Genomic DNA, 24,054 nt, shown 5'->3' with positions numbered 1-24,054 from the left:
CAGTCCTGTAACTACTCCTGGGTGGGCGACCTGCTGCTCCCACGCAGATTTCCATTGACGTTAATGGGCTTTGGAACAGGTATAGTAGTCTGCCCATGCACATGAAGTTGCAGGATTGGCCTGGGATATATCTTCTGTGTATTTTCTGTGAAGCACCTAGGACACTGTTGGCACTACAAAATAACAGTTGATTATAGCTGATCTCTTTTTCTATCTTCTTCCCACAACAATTAATTATCAACACTCCTTGATAATAACTGATATACAAACATTTGGATGCTACCAATCCTTCGTCAGATCAGATCCAATTTCCCTTCCTTCTAATATCCCATTTGGGTTTTTTCCCCGTACAATATCACACACTAATTACAATACATATTCATAAATATACAGTTAAAGGTACATAGAAATGTTTATTAGTCAATCATAAAAGCTATATTTTTGTAAAGTCCCAATTATTCCCTCCTCTGGGCTTCCCAGTATATTCCAGTCAACTATAGGTCTGTCATGTTTTAACTGTAAGATCTTCACAGCAGTGACAGTGTACTCTGATTTTTACAGTACTGGAGAACTTGTTATAATTATGCATTACAATTTTTAGATGGCACAAAGCCATAGTATATTTATTATTTAATACCAAGATAAGCTCAAGCTGCACAGATCCAGGGGTTTTGGTTCCGGTGCATCTTCAGTTTAAAATAACTATTTTATTTTTATTTTGCAGGAGGGAAAAAAATCTCCTACAGAGTTACTGTTCACTCTCTTAGGTCACATTCTATTAATTAAATTTTCATAACTGCAAAATTTACTCTTTTTTCTGCTATAAAATGCTGTAAATAAATATTGAGTGGACAGTAAAAGAACAAATTTATAAAAAGGCAACTTCTGAACCTGAACAACTTCTTCAGAGATCGGCGAATGGAAAACTCTGCGTATTGTCATTCTTTGAAGGCCGAGTTCACCTTCAGTCATGCTAAGATCCAATGGGGATTTAAGTGGCATTGTACGAGTGGGATGAGGTCTTAACCAACCACCCTGTTCCCAGAACTCTCAGTTATTGATATCAGCAGTAGCGTTATTCTTGAAAACATGAAGATAAAGTAGGGTTTATGCATATGGAACAAAAAGAACGGGAGTACTTATGGCACCTTAGAGACTAACAAATGTATTTGAGTGTAAGCTTTCGTGGGCTACAGCCCACTTCATCCGATGCATAGAATGGAACATACAGTGAGAAGATAAATATATATACACATATAGAGAACATGAACATACAGAGAACATGAAAAGGTGGAAGATGAGCTATTATCAACAGGAGAAAAAAATGTTTTTTAGTGATAATCAAGATGGCCCATTTCAGACAGTTTGACAAGAAGGTGTGAGGATACTTAACATGGGGAAATAGATTCAATTTGTGTAATGACCCAGCCACTCCCAGTCTCTATTCAAGCCAGAGTTAATGGTATCTAGTTTGCATATTAATTCAAGTTCAGCAGTTTCTCGTTGGAGTCTGTTTTTGAAGCTTTTCTGTTGCAAAATTGCCACCTTTCAGCCTCCTGTTGATAATAGCTCATCTTAATTAATTAGCCTCTTAGAGTTGGTATGGCAACTTCCAACTTTTCACGTTCTCTGTATGTATATATTCTCACTGTTCCATTCTATGCATTGGATGAAGTGGGCTGTAGCCCACAAAAGCTTATGCTCAAATAAATTTGTTAGTCTCTAAGGTACCACAAGTACTTCTGTTCTTTTTGCGGATACAGACTAACACGGCTGCAACTCTGAAACCTGGCATATGGAACAGTGTCAGACCAAAATAATTACTAACCTATCTGATTGAAGAACTACGTTACTAGAGGAACCACAGCGTTGTGGTGTCTATCAAGCAAGTTCTGGCATGGGACTCAATGTGAGGAGATCAAGGGCTAGATTCACAAAGAAATGTAGGTGTCACAACTCTGAGCATCCCTACACCTCACTTTTAGGCTTGTGGAAAATCACTGGGTTTAACAAAGCCTGAGCTCGGCTCCTATGCAATGAATGGGGAGAGACAGGAGCCTGCAAATGGGATCCACAAAAGCCAGCACACTAGGCAGGGAGATGCCAAGCAAAGGGGTGTGTGCTAAATCCTGCCCCCTTCTCAGAGCTAGCACCTAGGTCCAGGCTGCAGAGAGGCGCCCATCTCTGTTTGGGATTCTCAGCTGCAAACCCTCTCTAGGTGTTAGGCATCTATGCTGTTTTAGCAAGAAGCCCAGGGGGCAAGAGGACAGTGATGACACGCTCTCTTCAAACTCTTAGCCCAGTGCTCAGGGTATTCACCTGAGATGTGGGAGACATCTGGCTCAACTCCCCTCTTCACCTGAGGGGGAGAAGGGAGTTGAACAGGGCTCTTCCACCTTCAAGGTGAGTGCACTAGTCATAGGGCTACAGGATATTCTGATGTGGGGCTCCCTCATTCTCTCTTGCTGAAGCTGCTCCACTGTGGATAAATAATTTAAAAAGTCATTGGAACCAGGGGACTGGACCCTGGGTCTCCCACAAGATTGTGCTAACCACCAGGCTACAGCGCCAGTCTCATGCTCGCTTGCTCTCTGGCCCAATGACTTTTTCCAATTAGTCACAATGGAACAGCTCTGACTGGAGAGACTGAGAGAGCCCCCAGATCAGAATATGCCATAGCCCAGTGGTTAGTGCACTCATGTGAGAGGTGAGAGATCCTTGTTCAGATCCCTTTCCTCTCCCTCCCCCCAGGTGGAATGGGGACTTAAGCAAGAGATTTACCACTTCCCAGGTGAGTGCCCTAATAACTACTGGCCTAAAAGTTATAAGGGAGGTCCCTCTCCCCACCTTACCTGGCCATTTTGTATCAGCTTGTTTAGAGGGGCCCAATTCAGTAGGTAAGCTCTCAGCATGCTTACCAGATCAGGCCCCCTAAGCAAGTTAGGCAGAGGAATGCCTATCTGCCCCCAATTCATGCCTTGTCCTGGGACAGTTAGGTGTGTAAGTCCTTTTGTGAATCTAGCCCCTGGTTTCTATTCCCATCTGTGACACTTTGGACAAGTCACTTAAGCTCTTTTTTACTCAGATTCCCTGTCTTGGAAAATGAGGAGCACTATATTCACCCACTTTTAGAAAACACTTTGAGATCTATGGATAAAAAGTGCCACTGTTTAAATACAAAACATTATTATATTATTATTGGCTTGGATCTGTATTGTGAACTACAATCAATTTTCTAGAGCAGATGGTTAGTTTTAACTTCATTTAAGTATTAAATGAAGATCCCTTAAAAAGACTATAAACATGTATCAGAGGCTCCAGGAGTTCAGTGTACAGGAACACTTAACTCAGCTTTTGGAGTGTTGATATATTTCATAGCAGGCGTGATAATAGATTACTTTCTATAAACTAAAGAGATTACTGATTATACACAGTAAAAGTGTCTCAATAGACAACTGCTTTAATTAACCTACTGCAGCAGGGCAATATAGTCTTCTGGTAAGAGATATAGTAACTCTCCATTCAAACGGGTATTCCTGATTCTTTCACCTTCTCCTTATATCCCCTCAGTAAGCATCAGAGGGAACACAGACCTTGCTCTGCACTAGGGGAGGACAGGCTAGAGCTATGGGTCAATGACTGAACTGAAAAAACCCAGCTGAAGTACAAGTTACACTACAAGGAGACAGAACTGACCTGGCGGATGGGAGCCTGATCAGACTGGGCCAGAACACACAGGGGGGACAGCCAGACCAGAAACAGAAGGGCTTTGTAACAGACTACTCCCAGGTGTGGATGGGAACCATGGCTTCCAGGAGAACTAAGCAAGAGCTAATGCAATGCAGCTTTATAATGATTAAAGTGACAGCATTTTCCACCTCTAACGCATGCTTTTGAGTCTAGGGCTAGGTGTTCAACAAACTGACCTTCAGATGACTCCAACTCTTCCTGTTTAATCTTTTAGGCCCAGATGCTGGGCTTCCTTGTGGGCCAGTCTGCCAGCATATAGGGACCACAAACCCTGCTAATCTACCCCTAGGGGATACATCTGGCACAGGGATTATTCTCCTGTGGCATAGGGGCAGTGGAACAGCCCTATATTGCTCCCCCACTTGCAGTTCCTGGCATGGGGTCATGCTGGGACATACCCAGGGGAGAAAAGGAGGACAGAGTGCATTTCCAAGATGCATTTATGCACCTGCCCTTGTATTTATTTTGGTTTGTTTTAGTATTGGCTTTAAATATAAATAAGTGTGTAACAGGTGTAAACTTAAAAGGATGTTTGCTGGTGGATACAGTTACTGCAAAGTGCATGCGTATAGCACTTAAGGTCATCTCTCACTCTCTTACAGGTTCTCATCTCCTGACTTTGACATGCAATAGTCTGGGCTACCCATAGTTTAAAAGCTCCCTGTGAATAGGAAAAAATCTGATCTTTTATTATGCCATATAGAAATTGTTAATGTCAAAATAGTGCCCATATTTGTGACTTGCCGAGTAGTGTCCAAGAATGGCGAACGATTACAGGATTAGAAAACATGGTTTATAGTGATAGTCTCAAGAAGCTCAATCTACTTAGCTTAACAAAGGGAAGGTTAAGGGGTGACTTGATTGCAATTATAAGTATCTACATGGGGAACAAATATTTAATAGACTCTTCAATCTAGCGGAGAAAGGTGTAAGATGACCCAATGGGTGGAATCTGAACCTAAACAAATTCAGACTTGAAATAAGGGATACATTTTTAACAATGAGAGTAATTAATGATTGAAACAATTTACCAAGGGTCGTGGTGGATACTCCAGCACTGACCATTTTTAAATCAAGACTGGATGCTTTTCTAAAAGATCTGCGCTAGGAATTATTTTGGGGAAGTTCGATGGCCTGTGCTATTCAGGAGGTCAGACTAGATCATCACAATGGTCCCTTCTGGCCTTAGAATCTCAGCATAGAACAGGAGCACAACATGAATGATCTCAAAAGACAGAAGAGACTGAAGGGAAGATTGAGATTTCTTTATAGCTTTAGCATAAGCCCGGATTTTAGCATTGTATAATCAGGTTACATGACATAAACAGAATGTATACACATGAGTAGAACATGGTTTAGGGCTAGTCTCTGAGCTAAGCCTCCCAGGAGGTGAAGGAAACAAAGCACAGCCCAGGAGGAAGGGGAGGAAAAGGAGGTTTTAAGGCCAACATTACATGCCCCAAATTCTGTTCGCTCTGGAGATTAGTACAGCCCTCAGCATACGTTAGAACAGCTAGAGGTGTTGCTCTAATTTATGGACCTTTGGCCCCTATTGGCTGCTCTGCAGTCCAGAATAGCTACTTTATTCTGTGGCCATTCCCCTGCCATCTCTCCTACCGTCAGCACACCCTGTACTGGAGGCTCTGAGGAAGCTTCCCTGGTGCCATTGGGCCAGATTTGTGAAGATATTTAGCCACCTAAAGCTGCAGATAGGTGCCTAGTGGGATTTTCCAAAGCACCTAGGCACAACACTCCCAATGGTTAGGTACCTAGGTGCTTTGGAAAACCCCACTAGGCATCTATATGTATCTTTAGCTGGCTAAATACCTTTAAAAATCTGGAAATGTGTTCCGTATACACTGCCAGCGTAGTATATAGGGCTTAGAATCTGTTATACTTGAGGGTATAAAAATCTCAGGCCCCTATGAACAATGAAGAACACAATGTGCATTTATAATGCTTATGGACTCAGATAACAGAGAATCATAGAATCATAGAATCATAGAATCATAGAATATCAGAGTTGGAAGGGACCTCAAGAGGTCATCTAGTCCAACCCCCTGCTCAAAGCAGGACCAATTCCCAGCTAAATCATCCCAGCCAGGGCTTTGTCAAGCCGGGCCTTAAAAACCTCCAAGGAAGGAGACTCCACCAGAGGAATAATTGTCTAGCCTATATCATAGACTAACAAATCAACAGATGCTATGTAAAACACCAAGCATAATCTTCCAAGCCCGTAACACAAAAAACAAGCTAATAACCAACAGCAGAGTTTGCGTCACATAAGAATCAAAGCTTGATTTGAAACAACGCTTGAGAAATAAAGATTGCAACGCATGGTTTGTCAATTTACAAGGTAAATTAACTATTTGACTTTTGGTCAAGTATCCTGCAGTTATTTAAACAGCTCTGCTTCCAACTAAATGCAGAGCAATGCTGTGAAGAGCAGCCTGGTTACTTATTTTAAGTGAGTTGCCATATGCAAAAATGCCAACCTTAGATGACATTCTAGAGCATATTGGGGAATTTGACTTGTTCCAGAAGCGAGCCTTTTTTGTCGTATGCCTGCTGTCTGCCTCCTTCACCCCTATTTACGTGGGTGTCGTCTTCTTGGGGTTCACTCCCGAACACCACTGTCTCAGTCCTGGAGTTGCTGAGTTGAGCAGCCGATGTGGCTGGAGTCTAGAAGAGGAGCTGAATTACACCGTTCCAGAGCAGGGGAGACACGGGGAGTCTTTCTCTAGTCAGTGCAGGAGATACAACATGAACTGGAACACAACTGGCCTCAGCTGCACAAATCCCTTAGAAAACTTCACCGGTTATGGCAACAGGAGCAGTATCCCTCTTACCCCCTGTCAGGATGGCTGGGTTTACGATTCTTCAGCATCATCCATCGTGACTGAGGTAAGAAACTTAAACAAGCAGCAACAGCCCATGGTTACCCAGGTATTTGCAAACTGAAAAAATCCCAAATAATAATTTTCTGAAGGAGGAAACACATATGCCAACTAATAGTCTCACCTCAGCCTGTGCATAGATTGAGTATAATTCCCAGTAACAATGCTAACACTAAATCTAGTTGAAGAGTACAAAAAGTGATCTATGAATATATTTGTGGGGAAAAATAGTAAGTACACTGTGCTATTATTTGCAGGGTCATATTACTAGTTTTTCAGGAGTAGTCAGAAGACTGGAAGTTTATTCATAAAAATGTTCACAAATCCTGAAAGTTTCATTAATTTCCATACAAATGATTATGCACATTTCATCATTTGCTATTCTCTTGTTTAAATGTTTCAGTCATCCATGCACGGGCCTGCTTTACAGATAGCGTGAAAAGTTAGCAGCATTTAAAGCAAATACAAGTTAGTGAACTACTTTTCATGCTAAAATAGATGAAAACAAAAAACTGTGTCTGACTACATTTCAGAACAAAGATGGGTTTTTTAAGTTTTTTTTTAATAAACAGGGGGAAAGAGTGATGTTTACCCACAATATTTACTCAGAAAACTGCAAAGCTAATTTTTTGCACCAATATTCACCCATTTTTTCCAACACTAATAAATTCCCAGGACATTTTAAACAAAATAAAAGTTGAAAATGAAGGGCTTTACACATGACCTAGCTGACTGATCTTGCACATGAATAATAAATAAAGTCAAAGACACAGTGAAGACAAAATTGGAAGTTTGGTCAAATTGGAAAATATTTACATATAACAAATACAGTAATAGATAATGGGGATAAGGTAAAAACGATCTGCAAACAGAGAAAAAGGCTACATTTGTCACATAACTAATTTGCAATGGGTAATTCAACTGGCTCTAGTTAACATAGATGCCTCCCCTGCTACATTCTTCAAGATGAGAATACAACCTGTAAGTGATCATGTAGCGTGAGCAGTTTCCAAAGTGAGCAAGTTGTAAGGGGGAAGGAGCCGTGAAGACCTTTTAAGGTGAATCCAGGGGTATCCTCCTCCAGGAAAAATTTTTAACCTACCGTACTGGCCATTTGCTGCAATCTAGTATATTCCAAAGGCAACAAAAATGTTCTTCAGAAGTTTCTACAAACCAGAGATAAAAGTAATCACTGGAAAAGATGGTTTAGTAGTAACCAGAGAGAGGCATGGAATGTTCATCAAATGCAAGGAAACCCTTTCACCAGCCATGCTGCCTGTGACGGGTTGGACCCCCCTTTCAAGGGTGCCACCTGATGTGCTGGGGTCCCACTGAGCCCACCTGTCCCACCAGCCTGGGCAGGCTCTCAAGCCCCCTTCCAGCACACACACAGGTAGGGACATACCTAGCTGTAGAATCACACAGAGTCTGTGATCAGCTCTCTGTGGGAGACTCAGCTAGGGGATTGCCCAGTGCTCCTGTGGATACATCCTCTGGAGTGTAAACCCAAAACTATATTGTCTTGCGCTGTATAGAGATCTATATAGAAATAAGCTCATGAAAATCACCCACTCCTCAATGTGGAGGAAGTTATGCACAGCTTTTGCCCACCCCCACCTCCCAGTTATAAAATTACATAAACTGGATTTTGGAATAAACAAGAAACAAATTTATTAACTACAAAGGGTAAATTTTAAGTGTTTATAAGGAACAGCAAACAGATCAAACCAGATTATTGAGCAAATAAAACAAAACACCCAACTAAGCTTAATACACTAAGGAATACTGGCCACAAATAATAATTTCTCACCTTATATGTTGTTTCAAGGAGGTTGCAGAGATTCTTGATGGTAAACTGCATTGCTTGCAGCTTTAATCTTCTGGGATTCCTTTTACAGGCTGTCCTTTCTTGCCTGGATTCAGCCCCTGTCTCCCCCAGCTTAGTTCCTTTGTTTCTTCAGGTGTTTTCAGCAGTCTTCCTTCTTGGGTGGGGAGGCAGTGGAGAAGAGCCCTGATTACCTCCCTCCCCAGCCTTAAATAGAATTTACATATGGTAGGAATCTTTTGTTTCCTATCCCATCCCCTTTCAGTGGAAAAATACCAGCTCAAGGTGGGACCCAGTACCAGGTGACATGATCACATGACCTTGTAGTGTCAAAGCAGCATCCCAGGAGGCTTCTCAGGAAGGTGGGAGATTAGTATCTTCAAAATTCTATTGTCCTTCTTAACGACCCATCCAGGCTAATTGCTTACTGTCTGGTGGGCGTTCCCCCAAGTAAACACACAGTTGTAATGGTTACATAGTCAATATTCCTAACTTCATATACAGAAATGGTACATGCATACAAATTGGATAAACACATTCAGTAGATCATAACCTTTCCAATGATACTTCACATTACCCATCTTGCATAAAACATCTTCGTTATGCCATATTCATATTATAACAATATTTTTGTGAAGAATATGGGGTGCAGCGTCACACTCTCTTGTGAATGGTGGCAATGAATCAGAACCTTTTGCTATAATAGTGTCAAGGTTCCATGACTTAGAAAAGATGTTAATGAGAACAGTCAAAGGTATTCTCATTATTACTTTGACTTCTTCTCTGGCCATATTCTAGTTATAAATTAATCTGATTTTCGATATTACATAGGTGAACAAACAAATATTCTCCTGAAATGTTTGCCAGCTAGGAGAAACCACAATATTTTGCTAGTGTATGAGAACCTGAAAGTGAAATTGACAAGAAATAAAAGTGAAACTGATGGAGAGAAATGCAAAAATAAACCAATAGCATGAGCGTTGAAAAATAAGTTTAATATTTTAAAATCCTTTGTGAGGTGTTATGTTGGTAAGAAAGGAATTTTGTTTAAATATTATTTTTAACCTGATTGTGTCCTGTTAGCCCTGTTTATACACAGTGCTAGAGTGTGATTAGTTGAAATCGCTCTATAATATGATGTAGGCTTTAATGTAGTAGAAGGCAGTATTGCCCAGTGGGTAGAACACTGGACTGGGATCAGTAGATCTGGGTTCTATTCCCAGCTCAGCCACTGGCCTGTCGTGTGACAGTGGACAAGTCACTTTCCCCTCACAATACCTCAGTTTTCCCAGCTATAAGATGGAGGAGGATACTTTATCTCCTGTGTAAAGCACTTCAAGATCTACTGATGAAAAATGCTACATAAGAGCTTGATATGGTTACTATTAATGTAGACAAATACATTGAAGGCATATGCTGAGAGCTGAATTTGTGCTGTGAACTCCAGAAAGCCAATCAGACATCAAGTAGTATCAAGAAGGAGACTAAGAATAGTCCATACACTATTATAATGCCAGTATATACAGTGAGATACAGCTTGATCTGCGTTGATGCTGCATTCCCTTTAGGTAATCCTCCCTTGAATGAGGCAAAGATCCAGAGAAATGATTAGGAGCATGTGGGGAGGGTGTATGTCACAGGGGGAGAGGCTAAAGAGATTACAATGATTTAATTTGGAAGGGAGATGAGAAAAAGCAGATGTGATGGATACTATAAAGCAGTGGGGAATGGTAAGAAGTCTTAGTGCATGCTTTATCCCTTCTCTTAAATGAGAATATGAGAAAATACTATTGAATTAAACACCAACACATATAAATAAAAGGAAATGAGTTAAATATGGGGTAAAGGGGAATCTGTGGAACTCATGGCTATAGGATGTTACTGAGGCAAAGACCATAGGAATGTAAGAAAAGGTTAGACACGGGCAAGAACAATATCTGCTCTTACATTAGCTAGGATAAAATTATATGGACTAAGTGTTCTAAGGATGGGGAGCAGAAAATAAGGACATTCCCGCACCTAATACCTGGTCCTTTCCCTGTTTTGCCATTGACTTCAATGAGAGTAAAACTGTGCCCGTAATACAGTATTAAACATTCAGAGTTTTCACTTTCCTTTGAAGCTTCTGGCATTGGTCAAGGCTGGAGACAGCCCCTCAGCCTAGAGAGACCACTAATGAGAGACCAGCTTGGGCCACAACTTAAAAGCTCTGTCTACACACAGCTATTTTTAGGGCACTAGCTTGAGCCCCGCTAGCCCAAGTCAGTTGATCCGGTCTGGGAGGCTGAGTGCTGTGTAGACATACTGAGCAACAGAAACATAGGGTGAGTCCCAGCGAAGTTACAGAGTACATGTTTGCTGTGAATAAAAGTGAAGTAAACTCTGCCACTGGGCTTTGTGCCAGGAGTTGGAGAGCAGGTTGCTCTGCTTCGCTCTGGCAGGGCCCATTGTATCACACCTAACCACTCTATTAAGCAACAAATATGAAGCCATAGCCAGTGGCCCATGGATGCCCTCACAGACATTACTCACTTCACAGCTGCCGGGGTAAAGCTCAGTTCAGGAGCTCAGAGTCTGAAAATATCTTTACCTGCTGCTGAAAACTGCATTGGGCAACCCTCCCAGCATCCGTGCAAACCCCCATGGTGCTGCCTAGCCCTATAAAACAATCTAAAACTAATGAAAGGCATCAGGGTGATACCACAGATTATATGGCTGCAGCCAGAAAGTGTAATGTACTCCTAAATCAAAGCCATAAATGCCTAACTCCAAGGCAGAATGGATGGACACTTCCTCCATGCAGAGTCACTACATATAGATGAGAATGAAGCTGAGTAAAATCTCTGCAGCATCACACAGTTTCCGTTGCTAGATAAGTTGTGATGAACAAACCACAAAGTCTAGAGGTTTAGCAAGATAAACTGATAGAGATTCAGACGTTTTTTTTTCCAAATTTATCCAAAATTACAGGAGGATTAATTTTCTTAAAATTCCCTCCTCTTTCCCCCTGAACCCTCACCCCAGGAAGTAATTATGTGATATTCGGAGAAATAATAGAAAACATAGAAATGTAGGGCTGGATGGGACCTTGAGAAGTCATCAAGTCCAGCCCACTGTGGTAAGGCAGGACCAAGTGAACCTAGACCACCCTAAGAGAGGTTTGTCTAATCTGTTCTTAAAAACCTTCAGTGATGGGAATTCCACTATCTCCTTTGGAAGCCTATTGCAGATCTTAACTGCGCTTATAGTTAGAAAGTTTTTCCTAATATCTAACCTAAATCTCCCTTTCTGCAGATTAAGTGCATTACTTCCTGTCTTACCTTCAGTGGATACAGAGAACAATTGAGAGTCTTCTTTATAACCACCAGTAACAAATTTGAAGACTCATGTCCTTCTGCCTCTCAGTTTTCTTTTCTCAAGACTAAACATGACCAATTTTTTTAACTTTTTCCTCATAGTTCAGGTTTTCTAAACCTTTTATCATTTTTGTAGCTCTCCTCTGTACTCTTTCCAATTTATCCACATCTTCCCTAAAGTGTGGCACACAGAATTGGACACAGTACTCCAGCTGAGGCCTCACCAGTGCCAAGTAGAGCAGGACAAACACCTCCGGTGTCGAACATGAAACACTCCTCTTAATACACCCCCAAAACATATTAGCCTTTTTCACAACTGCATCACATTGTTGACTCGTATTTAATTTGTGATCCACTATAACCCAGAGATCTTTTTCTTCAGTATTACCCCCTAGCCAGTTATTTCCTATTTTGTACTTGTGCACTTGAGTTCTCCTTCTTAAGTGAAGTACACTGCATTTTCTTTATTGAATTTCATCTTGTTGATTTCTGACCAATTTATAATTTGTCAAGGTTGTTTTGAATTCTAATCCTGTCCTCCAAAGTACTTGCTACCTCTCCCAACTTGATGTCATCTGCAAATTTTATAAGTGTACTCTTCCATTATCTAAGTCATTAATGAAAATTTTGAATAGTACTGGACCCAGGACTGACCCCCTATACTGGACCCCACTAGATACACCTTCCCAGTTTGATAGCAAACCATTGAGAACTACTCTTTAAATATGGTCTTTCAACCAGTTGTGCACTGACCTTACAATAATTTCATCTAGACCACATTTCCCTAGTTTGCTTATGAGAATGTCATGTGGGGCGGTCTAAAGCCTTACTAAAATCAAGATATATCACATCTACTGCTTTCCCCCATCCACCAATCCAGTAACTCTGTCAAGGAAAGAAATTAGGTTGGTTTGACATGCTTTGTTCTGAACAAACCCATTCTGACTATTCCTTATAACCCTATTATCCTCTCGGCGCTTACAAATTGATTGTTTAATAATTTGTTCTGGTATCTTTCCAGGTACCGAAATTTGGATGACTGGTCTATAATTCCCCAGGTCCTCTTTGTTCCTTCTCCAGTCCTCTGGGACCTCACCCAGCCTCCTGGAGTTCTCAAAGATAATTGCTAACAGTTCTGATATTGCTTCAGCTAGTTCCGGAAGTACCCTAGGATGAATTTCCATCAGGACCTGCTGACTTGAATATATCTAACTTACCTAAACACTCTTTAACCTGTTCTTTCCCTATTTTGGCTTGCACTCCATCCCCACATAATTAATATTAATTGTGCTGAGTATCTGGTCACCATTAGCCTTTTTTAGAGAAGACTGAAGCAAAATAGGCATTAAACACCTCAGCTTTCTTGATGTCATCAGTTATTATGCTCCTTTCCCACTAAGTAGAGCATCTACACTTTCCTTTGCCTTTCTCTTACTCATAATGTATTTAAAGAACCTCTTTCTTATTGCCTTTTATGTCCCTGGCTAGGAGTAACGGATTTTTTTGCTTTAGCCTCTTCTGGCTTTGTCCCAACACATTTGTACTGTTCTTTTGTACTTCTCCTTAGAAATTCATCCACGTTTCCACTTTTTGTAAGATTCCTTTTTGATTTTCAGGTCATTAAAGAGCTCCTGCTGGAGCCATATTAGCCTCTTACTATTATTCCAATCTTTCCTTTGCATCAGGATAGATCACACTGCAGTTGTGCCTTTGATATTGTCTCTTTGAGAAACTGCCATCTCTCCTGACGGACTTTATCCCTTAGCTTTTCTTTCCATGGGACCTTACCTACCAGTTCTCTGAGTTTGTTAGACTCAGCTGTTCTCACTCCTTCCTGTCTTAGAATCCTGAAATCTATAATTTCACGGTCACCTTCCACCTTCAGATTTCCACCAATTCCTCCCAGTTGGTCAGAATCAAATATAAAATGGCTGTCCCACTGGTTATATCCTCAGCTTTCTGAAACAGAAAGTTGTCCCCAATACATTTCAAGAACTTCTTAGAAATTTTGCATTTTGCAATATTACTTTTCCAATAGATATCTGTGTAGTTAAGGTCCCCCATTACTACCAGCTCTTCTGTTTTGGATATTTCTGTTTTCTCCTAGACATGCCTCATCCACCTCCTTTTCCTGATATGGTGGTCTCTAGTAGACCCCTACCATGACATCACCCCTATTTTTTCTCTTTTTATCCCTACCCAGAGATTTTCAACTGGTCCGGCCTCTCACCTCCTTCTGGACCTCAAAACAAGTATATATATTCTTGATGTATAATGCAACACCTCCTCCCTTTTTTCCTGCCAGAATTTCCGGAACAAGCTATAGCACTCTACAAGACCAATATTCCTGTCACAAGGTTTATCCCATCAAGCCTCTGTGATGCCAGTTGTCATAATTTAGCTTATGTACTAATATTTCCAGTTCGTCCTATGTATTCCCCATGTTCCTTGCATTTGTGTATAGATATCTAAGATTTCAAGCAGATTTTCCCCACTGATTTCTCTCATGACCCTATATTAACTTTGTCCTCCCAAACCTCTAGCCCTCTGTTAAGGTCACTTTTTTTATGCTTACCTGTAGGCCTTTGTCATCTATCCCCTTTAAACCCAGTTTAAAGCTCTCCTCACTAGGTTGGTGAGAAAGTTTGCAAAGATGCTCTTCCCCTTCTTGGTGAAGTGAAGTTCGTCTCTCCCCAGCACACCTCCTTCCTGGAACAACCTCCAAAGGATGCCAAGGGTGTCAGATGCCAAGCCCTCCTGTTGACACGGTCTGCTCAGCCATGCATTCATCTCCAGTATGCCAATGTCCATGCCTGGGCCCTGATCCTTAACAAGGATAGTATTTTTCTGAAAACTGAGGCAAATTGGACAAAATGTATTTCAGCTATGATGGTTAAAAGAACTAGGTCATTTCATTTCTGGAAAAGTTTCCTAATTCTTTTTTTTTTTGTGTGTGTGGTGGGTTCATCATATCTCAAAATGGCTGGGCCATGTCTAATGTTATGGAGTGTCTGTTTTCCCTGTTCTAACACTGATGTGCCTCTGCAGTTTAACCTGGTGTGTGAGGACTCCTGGAAGCTGGATCTCTTTCAGTCTTGTGTGAACGTTGGATTTTTTATTGGCTCCATAAGCATTGGCTACATAGCAGACAGGTACGTGTGGGATGAGACATTCACTTCGGGTATTTAACATCCATATTTTTAAACAACACGTATGATTGAAGGGACAAATGAACCTACTGAAAAACTAATTCAAAATATCACTCAGTCACTTAGAATGGAGTAGTTCCTGGTGGCTAAAATATCTTATTTCCTAAAATATATGGCTCTGATCAGTGGATCCACAAAAATGTCATATCCCAGAAGACAGGAACAGAAGAAAGGGTGGATCGCTGCAACTACCATTTAGAAGCTTCAGTTAGTGCAAAATAAGACTTCTTAGAGGTGTTAGTTCAAAGGAGTATATTAGACCTATTCATAGACTCAGCTGGTTTCTGGGCAAAATCCAAGGTGCTCATTTTGATCTATAAAGTCTTATAAGTTTTGTACCCTGGCTACCATAAAGACCACCTCTCCTCTTATGCAGTGTTTGACATCAGCTATAGTACTCCTAACTTGCCCCTACAGTTCAGATCTGGAACGCTGAAGGCCCATAGGGCATTCTTAGGAGATGGACATTGAGTCTAGAATTTCCTGTTGGCTTTGCAAAGCCCTCTTGGCTGACCCTTAGGACATAGTTCAAATGACCGGCTTACGTGGGATTTGATGAAGGGGGCACCTGAGTGCCTTGAGCTGCTGATGTTATTGAGGGGAAAGAAGAAATTTACTTTGGCTGTCATTTGTCACTCTGCTATTTTTGTTAGTGTACATTTATTGTACTGGGATGCAGAGTTTTGACTGATGGTGCATTTTTATAAATCAAATAACTAAATAAATAGTTCTCCATTAAACCAAACCAAAATGTCTTTCCAGCATTGTAATAAACCTGTTTCTTTCGGAAACATTTGCTTTTGAATATCAGTGGAGCCATTATGATACCAATGGAGAGACAACTGCAGGCCTAATATGAAATTTCTGAGCACTATAGCTGAGGAAGGATGACTGGAATGAGGCAAAAATTAGGGTAATTGAATAGGTCAATGGAGAAACTACTGTAGCATAGAAGAAGAACTACAGATCAATATAGCGCAAATCAGACAGCCACCACAGGATGTTTCCAGAGCCCATTAGCCAGGTCAAGAAGTGTTCATGGTAAGAAAACGTGCAAACATATGGGTGAAAGGAGTCTGTAAGAACTCACGAAGATCATTGTAAAGGGAAAATCTTGGTGGAGGGAACCAGAAAGCAATTCCTGCCTTCATTAAAAGCAGGGAGAAAATCATGTGGGTAAAGGAAATATAAGGACAGAGACTCTATGCCTGCTGGGGATTCCCAGCAGGAAAAGAGCTGGAATAGCTGGCTCCTCTGTGAAACTCCCCTTGTTGCAGCTCTCAGTGTAGAGGGCAAGTTGTGGGCGAGGGGAAGCATGGATGTAGCATTCTGTGCTCTGGCTATGCCAATTGACAGCTGGACCGTTGGAGGCCATAGCCAGCCAGTGCAAACTAGAACAGCGCCTGGCCCCGGCAGACAAACCAGCCCCAGAATTAGGATGTCACAACTGGCTGCCTGGCATTTGCTCACCCAGCTGAGACCAGCTGTGAAGCCAGTGGAGTTAAACAATGATTGCAGCACGTACTTTCCTCCTTTTAAAATCCTCAATTCAACATGTGCCCCAGAAAAGAGCCATCACTTCTGCAAAATTCTTGCTTCCTCTGTGCAACCCAGGGACCTATAGCTGCTGTCTGCTATACGTCACACAACTTGGACTTTGAGAATATCTAAAAATGCACAACAGTGGCTTGGCTTTCTCCCCTCTCGATTATTATGCACGTATATGGGCACAGGAGGGGGTACCCTAGAAAATGAGTGGGAAATTAACCAAAATGTTGTGGGTGCTACAGGAACAGGCCAGACAAGCATTTCTCAGTATTCTTTCCCTAGCAAAATGAATGGATGGGTCTATCAGCAATTCTCTCTTTAGATGAGGACTCCAGGTGTTACAGTACAACGTTAATATGTACATGAGAAATTGCTCTGAACAAAACTTGGGAGAAGAAAATAACAGATCTTTCAATAGAATGAATTCAAAAAGTATTGCTTTGCAACCAGCATTACTCAGCCACGTGAAAATTTGCTCTTCAGTTATGTTTTGCAGGATGTAATGCACATAATGATCACAGATACATTTGTTTCTCTGCAGGTTTGGTCGTAAATTATGCCTGTTAATTACAATCCTTGTCAATTCCATTTCTGGAGTTCTCATGGCCTTTGCACCAAGCTACACGTGGATGCTGATCTATCGTTTCATACAAGGACTGGTCAGCAAGGGGGGCTGGTTAACAGGCTACATCCTGAGTAAGACCGATTGCAATTTCCACTTCTGGGAATAAAGCCCTGGGTGTAGAAGTAGAGCTGAACAGATTTGTTCTAATACAGCTGAATGTAAGGAATTATTAGCTCACTGGGTAACACACGGAAAAATGAAGCTCATTTTATTCATTGAAAAACCTGCATTTTATGCTCTAAACCAAGATTTATGTCAAAATCACATTTTCTTTTCATATGAGACAATATCGGGGGGGTTAGATCTAAAAAATTGCCATTCTTCCCTAAGTCTTTGAGAAGCCTACACATATTGGAATAAGACCGTTTTGGAAAATACTGTGCCTTCCCACATTAACAAGCATATGTTCAAATAAATACCCATAAAGGGACATGGATTAATTGGAAATGCTGTCAAAGGCAGGTTAAATTTTAAGGGTATGCCTACAGCTGGGAGTGAGCCCAGGAAGAGCCAGGGCTAGTCACCTAAGTACGGACTGAAGGGGTTGGGTGGGCTTCTATTTAGGTGCCTCGCCTGCTTCACTGGACATGTCATAATGTCCACACTACTATTTTTAACACGCTAGCTCAAGCACGTCTGTCTATCCGGGCTAGGAGGCACTCTCCCAGCTGCAGTGTACACATAGCCGACAGACTGAGTGCGGCTGGCCTCAAAAGGTAGTGAGTAGTGTCATGTCCAAATTGAAGTTTTTGTTCCCCAGACTTTTTGTGGTTCCATGACTTGAGACCTTATAAAAAACCTTATTTCCAGACAAGGTAAGGTTACCACCTGACAATATTATGCTTCCTTTTTACATTTAGAAAACCAAAGCACTTAAATGCAAGGAACAAATAGGTAAACACATCCCTTGTCCACATAACTTCTTAATGGGTGAAATCCTGGCCCTACTGACGTCAATGGCAAAACTCCCCTTCACTTCAGTGAGGACGGGATTTCACCTGTTATTCACACCAAGTACAAAGAAATGCATATTTCGTCACAACCCAACACCCTTAACTCTGACACACAATAAATACTCTTCTTTAATCTGTAATCTCAAAATGAGAACATACCACTAAGCCCTTTCTGAAAAAAATAAATCTAAAAATTAAATATGCACACAGTAATGATACTGAACAGCTTCTAATACAAGTTCACATAACCATACATCAACAATGTTTTATACTTTTCTATTAAACTACATACACAACATTCTCAAGAAACATCAATTATAAGTTCTCTACCTCCTCCCCTGTCCCCTCTCAACCCCCCCCCACCCCCGCGCGCCCCGCCGCATCTGCTGCCATTTTCCACTTAGCGGTCTTCATTTTAAAAAGTAAATATTTAGATATCAAAATCACTGTCAGAAATTTACTGTGGTTTAGTAACATCCAAACTTTTCAAAAAGTCTATGTATTCATGAAACATGACGAATTTGTAGAATTTGATTTTTAATAGTTACTCTACATCATTGAAGAGAACTCAGTTTAAAGGGCTGTTAAGGCTTCTAGATAGGACAGAAGTTTTACAAGGTCATAAATTCTAGAATCTATAAAAATTGTAATGGTTTTAAATTAGGGGATCTAGGTTCTCCAATCTCTAAATTGATTTATCACTGATTATTTTCTACCTTGCTTTGTGTTATCCTTTTAGTCACAGAATTTGTTGGCTTAAGCTATAGAAGGATAGTAGGAATTGTTTACCAAGTAGCCTTTACTGTTGGACTCCTTGTACTCTCTGCTATTGCTTATATGATTCCTCACTGGAGATGGCTGCAGCTCACTGTTACGCTGCCAAACTTCTTCTTCTTGCTCTATTACTGGTAAGCATATTTATATTTCACCTAAGAGCAAAAATACAAAATGGAGATTTTAGTTTACAGTTTGAGCTCCTTTTGACATTTTTAGTTTACTGTTAGGGCTAGTCAAAAAGTTTCAGCTGCAACATTTTACCATTCAAAAATGGGGTTTCACCAGGATTAAAATTTTCCACAGGAAAGGATCGATTTCTGCAGAACTTTCCATTAGAAAAATCTAAATGAAACCCTTCTGTTTCATGTCAGGTTGACTAACTTACCAAAGCCACTGCGCTGAGTCATAGGATTTGTAGTTTCAGGTCTCTCATGCCCAGGTTCTCCCATGGGCCATGCTTCTCCAACTGGACTATATCTCCCATGGTTCATGGCAGTCTCTCTCTGATGCTGAGCCATTGCAGTATGTCATGGGAGTCCCATAAGAATCAATCACAGGAAAAGACCACCTTCCATCATAGCAGATGTAGTTCAACCAGGGTGCATGCCCTATAGGAGATAATGGGGGCATGAAGGACCCAGAACAACTCACATAAGGCATCCCAGTGGCTAAGGCAGACACACACACTAATGTCAACCTGACCCAAAACAAAGTGTCCCAACTTTTCTGAATTGAAATTTTTTGGAACTTGTTCTGCAAAAAGTTTTGATATTTTGACTTTTCTTCCTGATTCAGGATGAAAAGAAATGTTGAGATATTGGAGGTTCCCAGGGGATGGAAATTCCATTTTTCCATTAGCTCTACTTCTCACCTGATTAGACAGCTAACCTGAAATTTTAGAATATTCTGCACAAAAAAGCTACTATATCATGAATGCAGTGTTATGATCAATCTAGCACTCAATCTTGTTAATAAGTAAAGAGGTTGTTACCTAACAATGTAAGACACTTTATTCCATTCTATCATCCATAGCAAGGGTGCTGAATCTCCACGCCTCCTCTGTACATTCAGCCCCAGAATGGCAATAATAAAACATTAGCCACTAGGTCACTATTCTAGCCTTATTTAGAGTTGGGGGTGGGATTCAAACCCAGGTCTGAATTTTGCATGTCGTCCCACTCCTTCCAAACTTGGGTTTTTTCGAATCTGGAGGCTTCAGTTTGATCCAATAGAGAGCGAGGGGCCAGCTGCAAAATTCAATAGCACATTTGGGCTTGAACTCCCCACCACCCACTATTACCCCATGCACAGAGTTCTAGAGTGTTTCTCTAGCCTCGTCTCTAGCTGTGAGATTTAACATTTGAAACATGGGTGTCCTTAAGCCGTGGGAAAGGTGAGGAAGGTGATTTGTAACTTTTCAAAAGTTACTCATTTAGTTTAAGAGCATATTTATTAGTACTATTCAATATTTTCATTCATGACTTGGATAATGGAGTGGAGAGTATACTTATAAAATTGGCAGATGACATTAAGCTGGGAGAGGGTGCTATCATTTTGAAGGACAGGATTAGAATTCAAGACAACCGTAATAAATTGAAGAATTTGTCTGAAATCAACAAGACGAAATTCAGTAAAGGCAAGTGAGAAGTACTCCACTTAGGAGGGGGAAATCAAATGCACAAATACAAAATGGGGAATCACTGGCTTTGCAGTAGTGGTACTGAAAGAATCTGGGGATTATAGTGGATCACAAATTGAATATGTGTCAACAATGTGATGCAGATGAGAAAAGGGCAAATACAATTTTGGGGAGTTATTAACAGGAGTGTCATATATAAGACATGAGAGGTAATTGTCCCGCTCCGTGCAGCACTGGTGAGGCCTCAGTGGAGTACTGTGTCCAGTTTTGGGCCAAACTTTAGGAAAGATGTGGATAAACTCGGGAGAGTACAGAGTAGAGCTACAAAAATGAGAAAAGGTTTAGAAAACCTAACCTATGAGAAAAGATTAAAAAACTGGTCATGTTTAGTCTTGAGAAAAGAAGACTGACGGGGGGGAGGTAATCTGATAGCATTCGTCAAAGCGAATCATAGAAATGTAGGACTGGAAGGGATCTCTAGGGGTCATCAAGTCCAGCCCCTTTTGCTGGGGTAGAATCAAGTAAACCTAGACCAGTGGTTCTCAAACTTTTGCACTGGTGACCCCTTTCACAGAGCAAGCCTCTGAGTGAGACCCCCCTTATAAATTAAAAATATATAAAAATGTGTTTAACACCATTATAAATGCTGGAGGAAAAGTGGGATTTGGGGTGGCAGTTGACAGCTCGCAACCCCCTATGTAATAACCTCACGAACCCCTGAGGGGTCCCAACCCCAAGTTTGAGAACCCCTGACCTAGACCATCCCTGAAATGGGTTTGTCCAACCAGTTCTTAAACAAATATGTTATAAGGAGGACGGTAATCAGTTGTTGCCCATGTCCACTGAAGGTAGGGCAAGAAGTAATGGGTTTAATCTGCAGCAAGGGAGATTTAGGTCAGATATTAGGAAAAACTTTCTAACTATAAGGGTAGTTAAGCACTGGAATAGACTTCCAATGGAGGTTGTTGAATCCTCATCACTGGAGGTTTTTAAGAACAGATCAGACATGCACCTGTCTAGGATGGTGTAGGTACACTTGGTCCTGCCTCAGTTCAGGTTTCATTAGATGACCTGCTGAGGTCCCTTCCAGCCCAATATTTTTATGATTCTATTGGTTTAAAATGGCAAACAATAAATACAACAAATCTGCAAACATTTTTGTTGACTATTTTGTCAGAATTTCAGCAAAAAGTTTCATCAGAATTTCACAATCTAGAAAAATGTCAACACCTTCTCTTATTTATGGACAGAATTTTGTTACATTATTTCAAAATATAGCAAACGGTTTTTTTCTAAAAGCCAAACGATGTCATCATAAACAGGAGGCTCAAGTAAGAATAGAAAGTTTATTTTACCTCCATATTTGGCATTGGTCTGACCACTGATGGAATATGTGTCTAGTTCTGATGTCCACAATCTGCAAGAATGTTGATAAATTGGAGAGGGTTCAGAGAAGAGCCATGAGAAAGATTAAAGGTTCAGAAAACCTGCTTTATACTGATTGAGCTCCTTGAGTCTATCTGTTTAGCTTAGCCTTCTCTTTGTTAAGGAGTGACGATCACAGTTTATAAGTACCTATGTGGGGAACAAATATTTAACAATAGGCTCTTCAATCTACATAGATCCAATGGCAGGAAGTTAAAAACTAGACAAATTCAGACTGAAAAAGAGATGCAATTTTTTTTAACAGTGAGATAATTAATCACGGGAACACTTTACCAAGGATTGTAGGGGATTCTCCATCACTAGCAATTTTTAAATCAAGATTGAACATTTTTCTAAAAGATGTGCTCTAGGAATTATTTGGGGGGAGTTCTCTGGCCTGTGTTAACAAGAGGACAGAGTAGATGATCACAATGATCTCTTGCAGCCTTGGAAATGATGAAATGATGAACCTGCGAGTAGCTAATCATCCTCAACCCCCCATGGCTTCAGCTGGAGTTATGGGTGTTCTGTACCCCTTAATGTCCTATCAACGGAAACTCAATTTAGTTTGAATACACAGTGTTACAGTGACATATATTTTGTTTCCACATACCTGTGCCTGGTTGCTTGTGTTGCAGGTGTCTGCCAGAGTCACCAAGGTGGCTGATCGCTCAACAGAAAAATGACAAAGCCATGAAAATTATTAACCATATTGCCAAGGGAAATGGGAAAAAGGTGCCTCCCTCTTTACAGGTGATCATGTATTTTTTTCCTGGATGTGTAATTACAAGCAAACAGTGCTATATATTTAGGATTGCTCTGAATCCAGAACAGGGAGCAAACTGACAAGCCAAAGTGCTGCAAATCTGCAAAGTGGAGTTGAGTGGTTTTCTTTTGTGAAAGCCTTGGATATTAAAACAACACACTTATATGAATGGAGACTCCTATAAATATTCCAATAGCCAAAATGAGTTCTTCCTCTTATGAAGTATCAAGCAGTATTCAACCAACCAGATCACATCTGACTGAAAATTCCAAAGTATCATTTATTCATTTATTGTTTTTAAAAAGAAATGTGGCTTCATTTAATGAGGTTGCTTTGGTACAGACAGACAGCTGGGGGAAAGGGTGGGCTGTTTAAGTGTCCACACTTCCCCTTAGTTTTTGGTTACTTTGCAGACAGACTCTTAATTGGTAAATGAAAAATTCCAGAAACGATTATGCTTATGTTGATCCAATGAAAATAAACAAGGCCAAACTCCCCAGACTCTCACCCCCTAAACTCTTCCTTAATGTCCCTCTGGTTCTTTCCTAGAGTCTCAACCCTGAAGAGGAAGATGGGGAAAAGCTGAGCCCTTCATTTCTAGACTTGGTCAGAACACCTCAGATAAGGAAGCATACACTCATTTTGATGTACACTTGGTAAGGGAGGGTAACACAGTTTTCATTTCAAAGCATTAGACCACCCCCCATCACCTTCCACATAGTTACTTTGTCTCTGTTTTCCCCATATGGCCCTTGACTGGCAGTGAATCTTAATTCTTTGACTAATCTATCCCTTTGCAAACTTGGCTTCAATTGGGCTCTGCTCTCTGCCTAGGTTCACAAGCTCTGTTCTGTACCAGGGGCTCATCATGCACATGGGGATTGCTGGTGGAAACATTTATCTGGATTTCTTCTATTCTGCACTGGTTGAATTTCCAGCCGCCCTCATACTCATACTCACAATTGATCGCATTGGCCGTCGCTATCCCTGGGCTGCAGCAAATCTGGTGGCAGGGGCTGCTTGCCTTATTACAGCTTTCATCCCAGACAGTGAGTTACTCAAGCTTTCGTTAGTCTGTGTCACTGTCACCCCTGAGAGAGAGAGAGAGAGAGAGAGAGAGAGAGAGTGTGTGTGTGTATATTCTGGAGAACTGAAAAGACCACTTTTGCTATTATAATCCACATCAGTGTTGCAATTCAATGGGAACAAATTATAGGTATTTTTCTGCAAACATCGGTGAAGATAAAAATTACCAATCATTTTCCCCTTCTCTAAGAGCTTTTT

At 40.9% G+C, this 24,054-nt stretch overlaps 1 protein-coding gene across 1 annotated transcript in view; it reads left to right on the top strand.

The window, feature by feature from the left end:
• The first annotated feature begins 6,168 nt into the window (after positions 1 to 6,168).
• Positions 6,169 to 24,054, top strand: part of SLC22A2 (solute carrier family 22 member 2) — a 29,885-nt gene continuing 11,999 nt past the window's right edge. The window contains exons 1-7 of the mRNA XM_005305767.4: positions 6,169 to 6,654; positions 14,877 to 14,980; positions 17,127 to 17,281; positions 18,903 to 19,071; positions 22,643 to 22,757; positions 23,320 to 23,426; positions 23,605 to 23,819. Coding sequence (XP_005305824.2) covers positions 6,238 to 6,654; positions 14,877 to 14,980; positions 17,127 to 17,281; positions 18,903 to 19,071; positions 22,643 to 22,757; positions 23,320 to 23,426; positions 23,605 to 23,819 — 1,282 coding nt within the window. The 5' untranslated portion in view covers positions 6,169 to 6,237. The remainder of the gene's footprint in view (positions 6,655 to 14,876; positions 14,981 to 17,126; positions 17,282 to 18,902; positions 19,072 to 22,642; positions 22,758 to 23,319; positions 23,427 to 23,604; positions 23,820 to 24,054) is intronic.

Source organism: Chrysemys picta, chromosome 3 (genome assembly GCF_011386835.1).
Source record: "Chrysemys picta bellii isolate R12L10 chromosome 3, ASM1138683v2, whole genome shotgun sequence".
NCBI lineage: Eukaryota > Metazoa > Chordata > Testudines > Emydidae > Chrysemys > Chrysemys picta.
Note: the sequence above shows the minus strand (reverse complement) of the source record. Positions and strands in the feature narration are given on the sequence as shown.